Source organism: Heliconius melpomene, chromosome 2, assembly GCF_056956725.1.
Source record: "Heliconius melpomene rosina isolate 202511_hmr_F chromosome 2, ASM5695672v1, whole genome shotgun sequence".
NCBI lineage: Eukaryota > Metazoa > Arthropoda > Insecta > Lepidoptera > Nymphalidae > Heliconius > Heliconius melpomene.
This window is the reverse complement of record NC_140390.1, coordinates 5,203,079-5,218,133: the sequence shown is the minus strand read 5'-3', so window position 1 is coordinate 5,218,133 and position 15,055 is coordinate 5,203,079. Positions and strand designations below refer to the sequence as shown.

General features: G+C 32.3%; 3 protein-coding genes across 4 annotated transcripts; 1 reads left to right on the top strand and 2 right to left on the bottom strand.

Moving 5' to 3' along the window:
* Nucleotides 1–167: 167 nt before the first annotated feature.
* Nucleotides 168–788, bottom strand: ox (ubiquinol-cytochrome C reductase complex subunit oxen). Its single transcript, XM_085198928.1, has 2 exons — nucleotides 572–788; nucleotides 168–281 (listed from the first exon to the last, which is right to left on the bottom strand). Exons 1-2 carry the CDS (start codon nucleotides 710–712, stop codon nucleotides 246–248), a joined length of 177 nt encoding a protein of 58 aa, XP_085055054.1. The 5' UTR covers nucleotides 713–788; the 3' UTR covers nucleotides 168–245.
* A 569-nt stretch (nucleotides 789–1,357) lies between these two features.
* Nucleotides 1,358–8,211, bottom strand: LOC146540530 (N-acetylglucosamine-6-sulfatase-like). The gene is made up of 10 exons (XM_085198917.1): nucleotides 8,010–8,211; nucleotides 6,040–6,304; nucleotides 5,899–5,958; nucleotides 5,321–5,521; nucleotides 4,914–5,066; nucleotides 4,398–4,565; nucleotides 3,580–3,781; nucleotides 2,388–2,695; nucleotides 2,045–2,161; nucleotides 1,358–1,732 (listed from the first exon to the last, which is right to left on the bottom strand). The coding sequence occupies exons 2-10, from the start codon at nucleotides 6,154–6,156 to the stop codon at nucleotides 1,559–1,561; spliced, it is 1,500 nt and encodes a 499-aa protein (XP_085055043.1). The 5' UTR covers nucleotides 6,157–6,304; nucleotides 8,010–8,211; the 3' UTR covers nucleotides 1,358–1,558.
* A 551-nt stretch (nucleotides 8,212–8,762) lies between these two features.
* On the top strand, nucleotides 8,763–13,890 carry LOC146540529 (uncharacterized). Of its 2 annotated transcripts, none has more exons than XM_085198819.1 (2): nucleotides 8,763–8,943; nucleotides 10,243–13,890. In XM_085198819.1, the coding sequence occupies exon 2, from the start codon at nucleotides 10,252–10,254 to the stop codon at nucleotides 13,798–13,800; it is 3,549 nt and encodes a 1,182-aa protein (XP_085054945.1). In that variant the 5' UTR covers nucleotides 8,763–8,943; nucleotides 10,243–10,251; the 3' UTR covers nucleotides 13,801–13,890. The 2 variants fall into 2 exon arrangements, with proteins under 2 accessions (XP_085054945.1, XP_085054954.1); XM_085198828.1 differs by lacking the exon at nucleotides 8,763–8,943 and adding an exon at nucleotides 9,001–9,157.
* Nucleotides 13,891–15,055: the final 1,165 nt, after the last annotated feature.

Here is a 15,055-nt window from a genome sequence, read left to right as displayed (position 1 = left end):
CATATGAGTATACATTTTTAACTTCTTGAATATATTATATTAATTGTTTAGGTATAAATTTCTTTACAATTTGATTCCACTACTCTTTCACAAACATTTAGTATATACTTTATTTATTAGCGGTGATGTCTATATAATAATATGGTGGTTATAAATGAAACATCATGTTAAAATTAAGCTTTTTTAATCATATTAACAATATTGAACTAATAAATTATTTTATAACGATATTACTTGTTCCCTTCCTACTCATACTTGTGCTTGATGTCCTTCCATAGTTTCTGAAATATTACAAAATTATATTTCAGTATATATTTATAAAGGAAGTGATGATGTATATTACTTATTTAACGGGAAAATTAAAAATATAGTAATTCTTTCTTCACTAAATTCTATTTAACATCAAGGTTTATATTAAAAAAGAGGTTATGAACTAGTGCAAAATGGTAATTCTTGGAAAATAATAACATTGAAATTACGAGAGCTTTTATATGGGAGGAATGAAAAGTGAATTTATCCATTGATCAACTATTAAAATATACAAAATAAAAATTACATAACAAATACTTACACCCTTATTTATATTCTCAAAAATGGAAACTGAAATTAGCTCGAAAGATCTCTCGAAGAAGAATGTTCCTCCTGCTACCGCAATGGCAAATGTGGAGGTTCTTTTGAAGACGTTGCGATTCAGCGTTGACCACAGCGACATTTTTAGAATTTTCGTATTTATCGAGTCGAACAGATTTTCGCTAACCAGCTGTCAATGGTAAAATCGAAAATGACATTTAACCTTACGTCGTGTTAGTGTTGCCAGTGTAAATAATCGTTTATTATTTGATTTTTATTTTAATTCAAAATGCAAAATTACTGTTTATTTTAAATAATACTTAGAAAAGAACATATTCGTATTTATTTTTACAAATAAAACAATAAAATATTAAATATATTTACGACCACACGGTTGTGCCCCTGTGCCAGATTTGCCTCTAATTAATTTGATTTATATGTTTATAGGCTAGACACATCTGTCGAAGGACCGATGGCCGCTGAAGCAGACGAGTCCTTGAGTGAAGACCGCGGATCGGCAAGCGTAGCGTAGGGCGCCCTCCAGCTCGTTGAACCGACGACCTAAAGGTTGCTGCCTTCGACTGGATGTTGAAGACGGAGGATCGGGAGCTTCGGCACACGCTTGGAGAGGCCTAAGTTCAGCAGTGGACACGAATAGATTTATAATTCATAAAGTTGTTTTGTTTCGTTAATACTTCTCTTTCTTTAGATTAATCTTATGCTCAAATTTCAGCTACAAGGATGTTTAAAGAATATGAATAAATAGTAAAAATAAAAAGTCTAATCATAACATTAATTTAATTTAATTTTCGTACAGAAGAAGCATACATTATGTTTTTTGACGAAAATATTAATAAGATATTTTTACATTTAACAGCGACCGTGTGCATTTTATTGCTATACAATATACTCTTCGTTTTTAACTATAATTCACAATATAACATTTATATTTAAGTTAAACTATTATCATCTACTTCGGATATCTCCACTATCCGTAAACTTTGGGATGTTCGAGAGGTTTATCACAATTCTTGTATCCTTTGCATGTAAGCAGTTCCGTTAACGTCAGTTTGTACCAATGTTTAATAGAGGGCAGCACTTGGTCTATAATATTTGTTAGTTCGTATTCGTCGTCGTTGATGTCGTACATTTCTACGAAACCCTGAAAAGATAATATTTTTGAATTTAAAACAATTAGCAATTTTCACTGTATTGCAACAAGGCAAGTTCTGTTCTCCGCTTTCCGAATTCTGACTATTCTTTAATAATTGCACGTTTTTTAAGATATAAATTAAATAAGTTATTCTTTAATTTTAGAAAATAAGCAGTTGTAATTGTTATAAAATGTCTAACAATGCTTTTAGTCAACTAAAACATACATCCAAACAAAAAAAGTCACGTATTTAACTTCAATTATCCATATAAAAAATCTTTACATAAATTTTTTTTACATAAAATATAAATAGAACTTCACCTCTGTATCTGCAAAAATACAATATTTCATGTTAATCCGTTCGGAGAGATGCCTCAAGCAGGCGTAAGTGTTGTTCCTTGCGTCTTGACATTTGCAATCATATTGTGGATAGCATTGCTGTAAGTTATATTAATATTTTTATTGTGAATTTAATGTCGTTTATCCCAATCAAGCCATTACCATTTCACATAAGTCAAATATGAAAGGCAGAGGGAAGCAGAGGGAACCTAGTGTTAAGACACTCTGTTCCCCCCGATAGCATTGCGTGTTGAGTGGCGGCAATCAACACTGCGCCTATGTTTATAACAAAAATATTACAGGGAAAGAATATTTCATTACTTACAGCCAAATTATCACTATCATACTTCCAAGGACACCTTAGATCCACTGACCCATCTCTCGCCTCTCCGTAATACTCAATAAGCATATTTCTTTCCATTTCTTTTTCCCCATTTAATTGTATGGCACGACCGTCCATAGTCAATGGCGGCGTTAAACCAGCTAACGACATTATAGTTGGAGCTAAATCTATGTTGAGTATTGGCTGTTGGTCTGTTACGTTCTTTGGTACGTTGGGACCGCGTATGAGAAGTGGTACTTTAATGTCGCTTTCGTATGGTTGCCTTTTGTCGTATACTTGAGAGAATTGTCCTGAAAATTAAACATGTTACACATTTATATAAAATTTGAAAGAGTAAAGAGAATTGAGTTAACTTTCGGAAACAGTGTCGATGATACTGGAAGGAAGCCAAGTAGACGTCGATGACAGTGGACGAGACGAAAGAGGTATGAAGAGACGTCATTAGGATTCTGTTCCCTCTGGGAAAAACATGTTATGTACCCAATTCAGATATTCAAATTTCTATATCACCATTTATAAATGATTTTAACATCAATGAAAATATGTGTAGGTATGTATATAAGTGTTATATGGCTAATGGAGGAGGTGACATTAGAAACTTAACTGAAGCGGCGTGTCTAAATACTAGGTTCTCAGGTTCCCAAGTTCTCTCTGTCTACTCTGCTATATGTGAATATACAAGGTGTAATTGTCAGCACCACTTTAAACGAAACCACAGTTTTAACTACTCTATAAAAGCCTAATATAATTCGGAAAAAAAATAATTCCCAAAAATAAAAAAAGTTATTTTTTCAAACAAAATAAATAATAAAATTATCGTTTTAAAATAAAACTCCATTTGTAAAGTATAACATAAACACGCACACACTTACCTGTCAAAGCGGCAATCTCGCATACGTATGTGTGCGTCACACGAAATATGGGTATGGATAAAAATCGTGAAATGAAAAAAAAATCCTACGTCCAAACTGTTGAGGTACCTTGATTAATTTCTTAGGTGTGTGTTTGAAATATATTATCTTATATGCAGTTTCAATAAAAGAAGCGCTGCCTCTTCCAACAAAGACGGATTCTGTAGTATGAAATTTGAACTCAATCAACTTACTAAATTACTCCTATAGGCCATACCAGAATTTTATCCCCCAAATTCTCCTCCAATCACACCTTCACTTACCAATATGATATCCATTATCCGACGTATAAATAACATATGTGTTTTTTAACAAAGAATTAGAGTCCAGAGCCTCCACAACATCAGCGACCATTTCATCCACCGCCAGGAGACTCTCCCAACGAGAACGATACACTCTGTCCAACTCCGGTATCATGGTTTCCGGTAGTGGTGCTGGTGGCATCGTCATGAGCCAATGCTTATCCTGAAACATAGGTAGCTGGGACTGTGAATGTAACGGTTGTACGTTCGATTCCCACTGTTTAATAAGTTTTTTTAGTCAGCTTCACGCTATATTCCGCACATAGAAGGTAGGCAGAGGAATCTAGTGTTAAGACGCGTTTACGCCAAACATGTCCTCTAAAAAATATTAATATCAGAAATGCAGGTTGAAATAAAAATATGGGCGTTATCGCACGAGAATGGGTAATAAATAGAAACAATGCAGGCGACAACTAGTTTTAAATAATAAGTTGGTACTTAGTTGAATATTTATAAGATAATATAAAGTGACGCCACATGTACCTATTATTTTTTTTTATCGTAAGGAAACCCTTTTACGGGTACGCCGACAGAGTGGGGACTCGAGCGGATTATTGACGTATCTAGAGATATTTTCTGGGGGGGGGCTGGACTTTAGGTTTGAACAGATGTGTTTGTATAAATGTTGTTATTTTTTAATTTTACGGGGCAAGTTTTTATAAGTAAAATTTCTGGGATGGACACCAGATTATTCTGAGATAGGCACGGCCTACTCGGCCCTCCTACGCCTATGGAGCGTATGTAGTTACATACTTATAGTAAGATATAAATATACTCACCGTAACAGCAATATTAAAATTAGGATGTTTTTCAATAGTTGTATTGCTATACGCGCCCTGATGTCGTGGGGCTGGGGTGAACGGCTGGTGTGGCGCGGGAGGGGCGAGCACCATTAAAAATGGCTGCGATTCAGTTTGATTTTCTATATAATTGAGGCTAAGATCACGCTGAAAATTTTAGTATGTTTTATAATAATATTCTTCATTTAGTTATTTATTTGTCAGCTTCACGCTGTATCCCGCATGTAGTAGGGTAGGCAGAGGGAGCCTGGCGTTAAGAGACTCCGCTCCCCACTTTCCGCCGAAATATGGAGGCATTGGTTGAGTCAACGCCGCACTTTGCCTTGAAACTAGAGCGAAAAAATGAAAATATTTCATTTCGAGCGGAATCAAACCCACAACCTACCACGTTTAGTCACACGTTTGTGTTTGAGTTTTTATAGGTATATTTAAATATAAATTAAATTCTTTATTTATAACTAAAACGTTTAAAATTTATAAATGTATTATACTCACTATGATATCAGTTAGGTAGAGATCTGTGGAGTGTGTAGGAACGCCATTGTTCGATAATGTATAATTGTAATATACCGAATTTCCGACCAATCCGTGCCATTCGGTCCATCCTTCTGGTATTTGTTCCGGTCCACCAGATGCGTGAACACCGTACTAAAAAATATTCCATTTGAATATAAAATTATTAATTAATTTTATATTGGAATAATGAGAATAAGAGTAATAAAAAATATTTTTATTTTGATTATGTGGTAATTAGGATTCGCTGATAATTTCAGCAATTTAAATTGTCCAAACTACAGATTAAAATAATTCTTTAATAATTTACAACATTTTAAATTGAGAACGGAAACGACTTATCGACCATCCTGTATTACCTTATATTTATTTAAAACCAAATAAATTACCTGATTCAAATACTTTCCAGCGTAAAAAGTATTATATCCGGAATCTTTCAAGGCGGAGGCAAACGTACGCGATTCCAGTTTCCTCCAGACTCGACCGTAACAACCACCATTCAAACTGTTATTCCAGGTCATGTGGTTGTGTATATGAAGACCAGTCAGGAAGCTGGCGCGACTCGGACAGCATATGGGAGATGTTACGAACTTTACAATGAACAAGATCTTATATAATATCAGTATAAGTATCGTAGAGGGGTCCGTGCCCACCCCAGAAATTTTACTAACAAAAGATTTACCCCGAAAAATTAATAAAAAACAACGTTTAGATGAACATATTCGTTGAAATTTAGAGTCCAGACAGCCAGCCACTGCCAAAAATTATAAAAAAAAATATTTGCCAGAGCGGGTATCTAATACATAAACATCGCGTACGATACGTACTTTTGACATTTTACAGTAAGTACCTTTTATAACAATTTGCTTAATCTTCTTATCATATTAAATTAACAATTACTTAGTTGTTTTCAATTATAAAACAAATATAAGATTTCGTACTGAAAAATTTTTTTGTTAAGACTTACGGAATTCTTAAAAGTTGTCCCTTCATTGCCAATGAAGCGTTGTACGTTCTTCATAGGGTTCTGAAAATTAAATAAAACAACTTCATTCCACTAATCTATTTATTATTTGTGTCACTACATTTATTTCACTGTATCACTAACCATTCCACCCAAAACAACATCTTGATCGTCGGTTAAAATCACGACGAAATTCGGCTTCGTATCTTGACATAGAGATGCTTGCATAAAGTATAACATAACCATAAAATAACTTAACATTTTGTCTATTTATTACTTATATATTGTATTTAATTATTTATATAGGTATATATATTATTGAGGAACTGCGGGCATAATTTCAAGACCTGCGCACTCGCTCGCGATAACGACACCGACTGCGAAAAATCCGACGCTCTTTACTACTGACCTGAAAGATAATGCTCGATCAATAAACTTTAAAAAATAAACATTTTGCAGCCTACTACAAACAAACTTAAAGATATCTGCTAATAATATAATAATGTTATAGAAATGTATATAAATAAAAACAATAAATATCAAGTGATATATTTGTTAATTATTATAATTATTAATTCATGAAAGTACTGTAATCGCGACAAGTTGTGGTTTCCATTTACAGTGGAGGAAATAAAATATTTATGGTAAGAAAGAAATTTTGTTATGCAATAAGAGAATGCATATATCATTAGATTGAATCAATTAATTAAATTGGCCAACTGACATAGCCTTGAAAAATGTTGCCATAGTATTAATAATGTCACTAGCTTTCATAAAATAAACAATTGCTTTAAAAATGTATATCATTGAAAAACTAAAAAGTAATAATTGGTTGTAAAAAAAAATACATAATACAATACAATAGTATTTATATTATTTTATTAATTTAGCTTAAAATGCTGATGCACTTTTAATTTATATAGGAAACAGAAGTTCATAAACAATTAGAAGTGTCAATTATGATTTTATAATAAACAATCTTAGATACTTTTAGATTAGTGCTCAACTGGCACACTCAAAGTGCCATAAATAAAGAACTGAACTAGATTCTTTTCTAAATATTTCAAGTATCTTATTAGAAGATCTTATAGCATTTAAAAAAAAACACTGATATTCCTAATAGTAAATTATATTGTGTGTACTTAGTAAATAACAGAAAACAAAGTTATCACATCAGAAAACACAAATAATGGAAATCTATTTTTTTTGGCTTGGTTAATGATACTTATAAAATGTTATTGCAAAGGTGTTCTAAAGTTATTTAAACAAATTTTCTTATCAATTTTGTACACATCAATTGTAAAATCTAAATAGTTTACCTGCGCTTTAAAGGCATTATGAAGAAAATGTTCTAGAGCACATTTCAAAGAAATTAAACTTAATACTTTTAAATTTTTTTGATTTTTTTTTAATATTATTTTTATGCAGTTTGGAAGAATGTAAGAATAGAATGTTTTTATATTGGCACTTTAGAATAAAGTAGGCTGCAGGTTATATCTTCATCAGGTAACAAATATAACTTCATTTACATAAACTTTTTAAATCACTATATAATGGTACCATTATAATAATGTCACATTTAAAGCACAATGATGAAAACTATGCATCATACATAATTCCCATAAAATAGCTCATCTCTTCCGTGGGCACAAGAAAATTTGTTTTCGATAGTTCATAAGAATCACACAATTCAGAACTGTTCACACCAACAGAATAACATATACAACATTCATAAAAAACTTAAGCAACTAATATGTATGCCACTTGCAGGGGTGTAAAACATGCACCAATTTATGTATATATAGATATTTATAATATATAACTAGTGTGTTTTTAATTAATAATTATACAACAGAGAAAAACAATTATGACACACAACTAATTGGTAATTTCATCTAACAGTAGTGCACGAAACTGGCAGTTTCATGGAGAAAATGTCTTTATTCTCATTAGTGAGCCATATTATTAGTCAATACAAAAGTAATAATAAGTTTAGCTTATTAAGGCGTATTGGTAGGTTACGTAAGTACGATAACAGTTCTCTATTATAATATTCTCCTTTATAAAAAGACTAACAGCCAGCCATCAGCATGATTTTTAGGTTACGCACTTACCATTTAAATGGATCGTCATAAAAATCTTTAATGAATCCAGTGAATCCTTTTTTGCCCATTATATGAATCAATGTATACTAAGAAAATTAACTATATAATTTGCAATTTCTAACAAATGATTTAAAAAATCATAAGATTCCAGAGCGAACTAACATTGACAGTAAATCACTTTAGATTTTTGACTTTGACATTTAACTGACATGACAAAGATGAGAAAATCTATAGTACATCTATATTGTTTATGAAAAACTATGTTTATAAAGTTCCTTGATGAGAAAACTTGGCAACCAGTGTCGCCTGGCGCAAAAAAAATTCAATAAGCTATAAAAACAGAGCTGGTATGCCTTAGATTACTTTTGCTATAACCATTTAGTCTTTTTCTATAATATTATTACTAAAGGCATACACATATTTATTTACTTGACAAGCCTTATTCTTATCAAAAAACTTTGAAAAAAATGTGCCCTGATATATTATTGTATAAATATAAATCACATACATTTTGATTAAATGTATAATATGTATAATATAAATAAATCATTTATCTGTAATTTGTATCCTTTCTAAATGAATTGCTTGACTGTGTGAAATGATCAATACATGGCAAAGGAGCAAAATACACCATGTTGCTTTGTTTTAAGGTGTACTATGCCTTAACCTTTTATAAAGTTTTCCATCTCCTTCTTACACATATAAAAATAGTGAAAAAGCATCATATGAAATAAAGAAACAAACGTATTCTATATATAACCAACTACTATAGATATACAAGGCTATATTAGTCATCGCTATTCGTTTGCGTTTCCCCGAACCGGCGAAAAGTATGTTTATATTTCATCAAAAGCGATATTACAATAATTTATCAAGAAAATAAAAACAAATGTGGTGCTAGACACTTTCAACTTTAATTCTCTTAAATATTTAAAGGAAATCGGTAAGTGTTTCGATTAAGTTTACGTGTAATCGTATAATCTTAATAACTGCAGGTACTTTTGTATTGGGCGGATGGCTAAATATATCTAACTTTGAGAGGTGATATCATCTTTAATATGATGTTTCTAAGAATTAATAAAATTTGTATATCTATATTATTATTATAGAATAAGTTTAATATGGTGCAACATGTAAGATAGGACTTCATTACAAAGGTATGTGATAAAATAATTAACAGTTCATTACATAGTTCACTTTTAAAATATATTTCCATTATTTTTATTGGCAAGGTGCCATATGCATTTTGATTTTAAAAATGCGTTATATAACAAAATAAAATGATATTCCTAGAATAGTTTTAAGTTCAGAAGTACCTAATTACAGATTAGTTATCAGTACTCAAGAACCAGTACTATAATTATACTTATTAAGTACTTAAGTATGTTAAAATTGCAAACCTATATGAGCAAGTATGATTTAATTTTATATATTTGCTCAAAATTAATTACTATCTTCAGCTACACGCCGTACCTCCTTAGGCTCTTGCCTACAAGCATAGGGTTAAGACACTCCGCTCTTCATTTTCGCCAAATTCTGAAGGCATTGCTTGTTCAGTAACGGAACTAAACGCCGCCCTTTTTCTCGAGATCACAGGGAAAAAATTAAAATATTAAATATTTCATTTCCTCCATTGGGAATCGAACCCACAACTTGTGGCTTTTAGAGTCACACCCTTATGCTCATGCACCACGACTGGCCTATATAAATAAATAAAATAGACTAAGCAATATTTTATATCATCCATCCATCAGCCTTTTAAGGTCCACTGCTGGACATAGGCCTGCCCCAATGCTCGCTACTCCGTCCGGTCCTTTGAATCCAGCGGGTTCCCGCTGTCTTCTTCAGGTCGTCGGTCCGCCTGGTTGGAGGGCGGCCTGTACTCCTTTTGCCGAGACGTGGTCGCCATCCGAGGACCTTTCTTCCCCATTTTCATATTTTATATGTCTACAAAAAACTACCTAGGTTAAGACGCTGCGTTCCCCGTTTTCCGCCGAATTCTGGAGGCATTGCGTGTTTACTGGCGGGACTTAACTCCACGCTTCGCCTCAACATCAGAGCGAAGAAATGAACATACAAACTTCAAACTAAAATAAATATTTTATTTCCTCGAGTAGGGAACGAACCCACAACCACAACCACAATACACAAGTGTATGACAGTAAACGCGACTGGTTTTGGGACTTTCAATTAATATTACTTTATTGTTTCTCTAAAAATAATTTTGTTTTGATTTCTTCAGATTGCAAACATGGCGCCGCTCGTAATAGAAGGAACTACGTTGGGACAAAAACATCGAAGCTTCAATAAAATTGTCAATGAAGCTATAAAGGACAATAGTCATCAAGAAATTGCAGATGTCGACTATGAAGAATCTGATTTGGATAATCTTTTTAAAATAGATATAGCTAGTAATAATAGAAACGTCGAGTACATTTTGAACATATTGAAAAGTACAGACATGCTTTATATATCTCGAGCAATTAAACAATCTACATGGCTAATAATCGATCCGCAGTACGCGCACGTCATCAACCCCAATTATCTCCATAATGAACTCTTCCCAGAAATGACTTCAAAAGCCATAAAAAAACTCTTATTGCACATTAGATTGAATCTTAAAGATGAAAAACGCGTAGAAGAATTCTTTAACTACTACAAAGAAGAAGATTTACAGTCTTCTTTCAAATGGCTACCTTTTTGTTCATCAGAATTTATTGAAAGTGTTATTAAACAACATGCTGATGATGTACCAAAACGGTTATTAGTACGTTTGTGTGAAAAATCTATAACATTCCTGGATGTATATTTCCAAAATTCAAAAAGCTATTACAAAGATGATGTTTTGTCGTCCACGATGTTTCTGTTAAGAAACAATGCCGAAAAATATTTAAATATCGTAGAAGCAAATCTTAGCAGAAATAACCATTGGTTTAGACCTAAATTTACTAAACTAATTATGATAAAATGTAGTGAAAGAATATTTAAAAATTTTGAATTATATGCAAAATCTCTTCACATACCCACTTTCGCCAAATTCATCAAAAAGGAAGACGTAAAAAATTTCATTTTAAAACACATGAAAAATGCGAAACTGAAATATTTATTTACGTGTGATAGAATAAAACCATTTTTGAATCGATTGCCTTGCGAAAAAAGATTTGAAGTGGTTAAAGACATATTTATAGATAAAAAATATTCAGAATCTTCTCAGAGCGACGCCAGAGATGACGAAAGCGTATGCGAAGACGAAGTCGTAGCATATTGTAGTTCAGCAATCAGAAAACCAAAGGAAACCGTGTATTCTTGGTATAAGTATGCTCAATTTAGTGTTGCTTTCGAATATCTGAAGAAAATGATTAAGAAAGAATCTAATTCATCCGAAAGATTAGGCATGCTTAAAGTGCTGCTCTCATGCACAAAAAATAATATGCAAGATATACAAACACTACTAAAATTTTATAGAGAGAACCATATTAATGAACCATTCAAATTCAAAATACAATTTGTAAATCTTGTTATCAGTAAGACCAAGACGCACGAATTCGGCAAAGTCACTTGGGGCTACCTGAATGACCTGTTCGTGAGTATGGATGTGTATACGGAGTCAGAGAATGTCGAAGTTATTCAATCCTGCGTAAAGTCTATAATTTTGCATAGTGTCATTGAAAATGAAAGTATTCCTGAAATCATACAAAAGAAGTTTATATTCGAGACTTGTAAGAAATATCAGAAATTCATCTCAAAGGAAGATACTGATAAAGTTTTTTCTTATTTATTAAAATATTTGACTTCCAAAATTGAACATGACATAAAAGAATATAAACAGTTCACTAATACCATTGATATATTAGAAAATATTTTACGTCTTTTGTTAGATTGGAATCGAGAACTTCAAGATTTTCCACAAATACTACAAAAACTGAAAGATACGATTGTCATAAAAAAAAATAATTCATGGGATTATGATATATCGAAATGTTACAATATCAAGAAATCTTGGAAGAAACTTTTATTTACAGAATCAGTTTTGCTAAATCCTAGTCAAGAAACGTGTATCAATGTACTTAAACATGGTCCAGAATTATTAGAAATTTATAAAACTGAAGTCGAACTAATATGTCTTAGTAAGAATCTACAAGTAGATCAGTTTCTCAAGAAACTTCGAATTTATTGGCCATCGCTGGCGACGTATTACAAAGGTGTATTTATGAACAATTTTGATCAAATAATTAACCACAAGGCGTCAGTTGTAGGTCTTTGCACTTTGTTACCTCAGAGTGACCTTACAGATTTAGTTACGAAATATACCCCGACAGAAGGGAAAATTGATTGGAGTCAACATGATGAAATAACTTTAAGCTTACGGAAACACATAGCGACCAGTCTGCACGTAGCGAGACCTCAGCCCTCTCTTACACTTGCTTTGTCCTATGCTAAAGGTGATTATGTCCAATATATATTACCTTCGTTGAATGCAATACTCTATAATATGAGCTGTAATTACGCTAGCGATAAATTAAAGCAGCTACTTGACGCACCTGTCTCCCTTCAAAAACATGGCATTCGCATCTCTACAAAAAAGTTCAAAAATAAACACTTGGCCGAATTGTTTGCTGATATATGGAAATTAAACAAAAATAGTAGTATACGTAGTATTTTATTTTGTGAAACTTTCAATATTCTGTGCAAAGAGCGTGACTCAGTGACTATAAAGCTGATATGGCAATTATTAAGCTATTTTATAGACAATTTGACCTTGGAAGAAAATCAAAATATTTATAATCAACTAAGTAAAGTTCGAAAGGTACCTGAATGCATAAAAGGCGAGTTTTGGATGAAGAGCAATTCTTTTTTAAAAACTTTACCGGCGAGTGCAAATTGTGGTCATCTGATTCAAGAATTGCAAGACGCGTTGCCAGATATCATGGAATTTATTGAGGATGACTTGATTGTGCAAATGCTTTTGAATTCTTTAGATAGCAAACTCAGCACTGGAGGATATCTGGGTTCAAAACTAGCACCACGTTTTATATGGTTAAGTAAATCTGATGAAGAACAGTCACAACGCTACAATAAAGTCATAGTTCCTATTTTGGAACGGTCATTTGCTTTGTGGGATATTAAACATAAAGACCAATATTACGTGAGAGCAAATTTACTTCGAATGTGTCAATGGTTCGGTGTTTTATTCGAAGATATTTTTTTAAACAAAGCAACTAATCTTCCTTTAACAATTTTAACAAATATTACTGATAAAATACAAAGCAACTTACAATTGCAGCAGAATTATTCATTGATACTAAAAATTAAATTAGTAACTAGTTTTAATAAAATTTTGGGTAACATTGTATGCACGCAAAAAGAATTTTTTAAGGAAATAACGCAATCTACAATAGAAACCCATGGTAAGTGGCAGCCTTTGTACGAAAGAGCTGCTCCAGAGGTCGGTAAAGAATGTATAAAGTATTTGAAAGATGACGTTGCGAATATCTTTCCTTCAACATATAATATTTTTGCAAATGTTTTGTTAGACGTGTGCCGAGACTTTCGCTTTGATAGGCCTGCTATCCTAGCAATTGAAAAGGCTGTTCTTGAAGATAAAGATTTTATGGAGGGGCATTTGTTAGTAATTCAATTATTAAGAATACAAGGAAATTATTATGGTGATGACGATAAACTTAAAACAGAAGTTTTAAACGAAATAAGAAAGCATCCTTCTAAAGAAGTTCAAATACACTATTGGCATTATTGGCACGAATTTAATAATCATATTAACGATATATATACTTACGCATAATATTACAAGAAATAGTGTGTAAAGTTATTTTTTTAATAATGGCATACATACAAATGTAAAGCACTTAATATATTATATTCTGAATATTAATTCTTGTTTTATTTTTGTAATTCTGAAGTCGTCAACGGACAGAAACTTAAAATGTATGGAGAATCAAAAGAAAACCAAACAAATAAATAATAATCACTTGGTTGATACCAATATTCTGATGAATACCAAATTATTAACTTACAGATAAGAGAAAACAAAATACACTTGTAAGAACGATCGTATATAATTTGAGTAAAAATTTGGTATATTAATAAGTTTATTTTATCGTTATCTACAGTAACACGCGTGGGCCACTGAACTACGGACGGACTCGCGCTCTCAATATATTTATATAAATATTGGTCAGAGCCGAAACCCGTCTACCCTCTTTTTCTACGAAACTACCGAAAATATGAAAAAAATAATAAAAATAAGCCCACACAACAGTGATATATCTATACTAATATAAATAAAGCGGAAGAGTTTGTTTGTTTGTTTGTTTGAACGCTAAGATCTCTGGATCTACTGGTCCGATTTACTTTGTGTTTGTTTTGTATGAAAGCTGCATTCTTCAGAAGTACTATAGGCTATATAACATTACATTACACATATAAACTAATATATTTTAAAGTACTTTCTAATTTGACATGCAATTTATTCTGCCATGTTAATAACAACCGTCGCATCGCTACGCAACCGTTACCGCGACATTTTGATATTGATCCTTATGAAAATAAATATAATAGTCACTTATCACCTAGCATTTTATCTAGATGAATTGAAATTATAGTTTACTGTATAACATTCTAATAAATAATTAAGGAGATGTCCCTGATTCGAAATGATCTAGCCTTCGGGCGGCATAGTATGAGTATGACCGACTCGAAAATATTCTTATAGTTCAAGCAGGCGTAGCCGCGTCCGGGTCCACTAGTTAAGTATACTCTTGTGGCTCTGATAAGGTCTTATGTCTCTTCGTGGCACGTTGTAGCAAAACTTGATATACTTAAGCGTTCAGAGCCCGTAGAAGCCTTTGGTGTATGTGAGTTTATTCTGGTACTGGAGACAGAATTACTGTAGTTAAAGAGAGAAATTATAAAGTGGGGGATGAAGTGTATGAGGTTCTTCCTACCCTGTTACGTGTGGGATACAGCGTAAGGTGATTTTTTTTAAAGAGATAAAGGAAAAGTCTACAATTTGGAGTCAAAGGTCGGATCGTATTGGA

Coding starts and splice junctions, on each gene's coding strand:
- ox (XM_085198928.1), bottom strand. CDS start 712: ATGTCGCTGTGGTCAACGCTGAATCGCAACGTCTTCAAAAGAACCTCC. Junction 282..571: donor TTGAGAATATAAATAAGGGT/GTAAGTATTTGT, acceptor GTAATATTTCAG/AAACTATGGAAGGACATCAA.
- LOC146540530 (XM_085198917.1), bottom strand. CDS start 6,156: ATGTTAAGTTATTTTATGGTTATGTTATACTTTATGCAAGCATCTCTA. Junction 5,959..6,039: donor ATGTTGTTTTGGGTGGAATG/GTTAGTGATACA, acceptor TTTAATTTTCAG/AACCCTATGAAGAACGTACA. Junction 2,696..3,579: donor GGATAATGGATATCATATTG/GTAAGTGAAGGT, acceptor TTTAATTTTCAG/GACAATTCTCTCAAGTATAC.
- LOC146540529 (XM_085198819.1), top strand. CDS start 10,252: ATGGCGCCGCTCGTAATAGAAGGAACTACGTTGGGACAAAAACATCGA.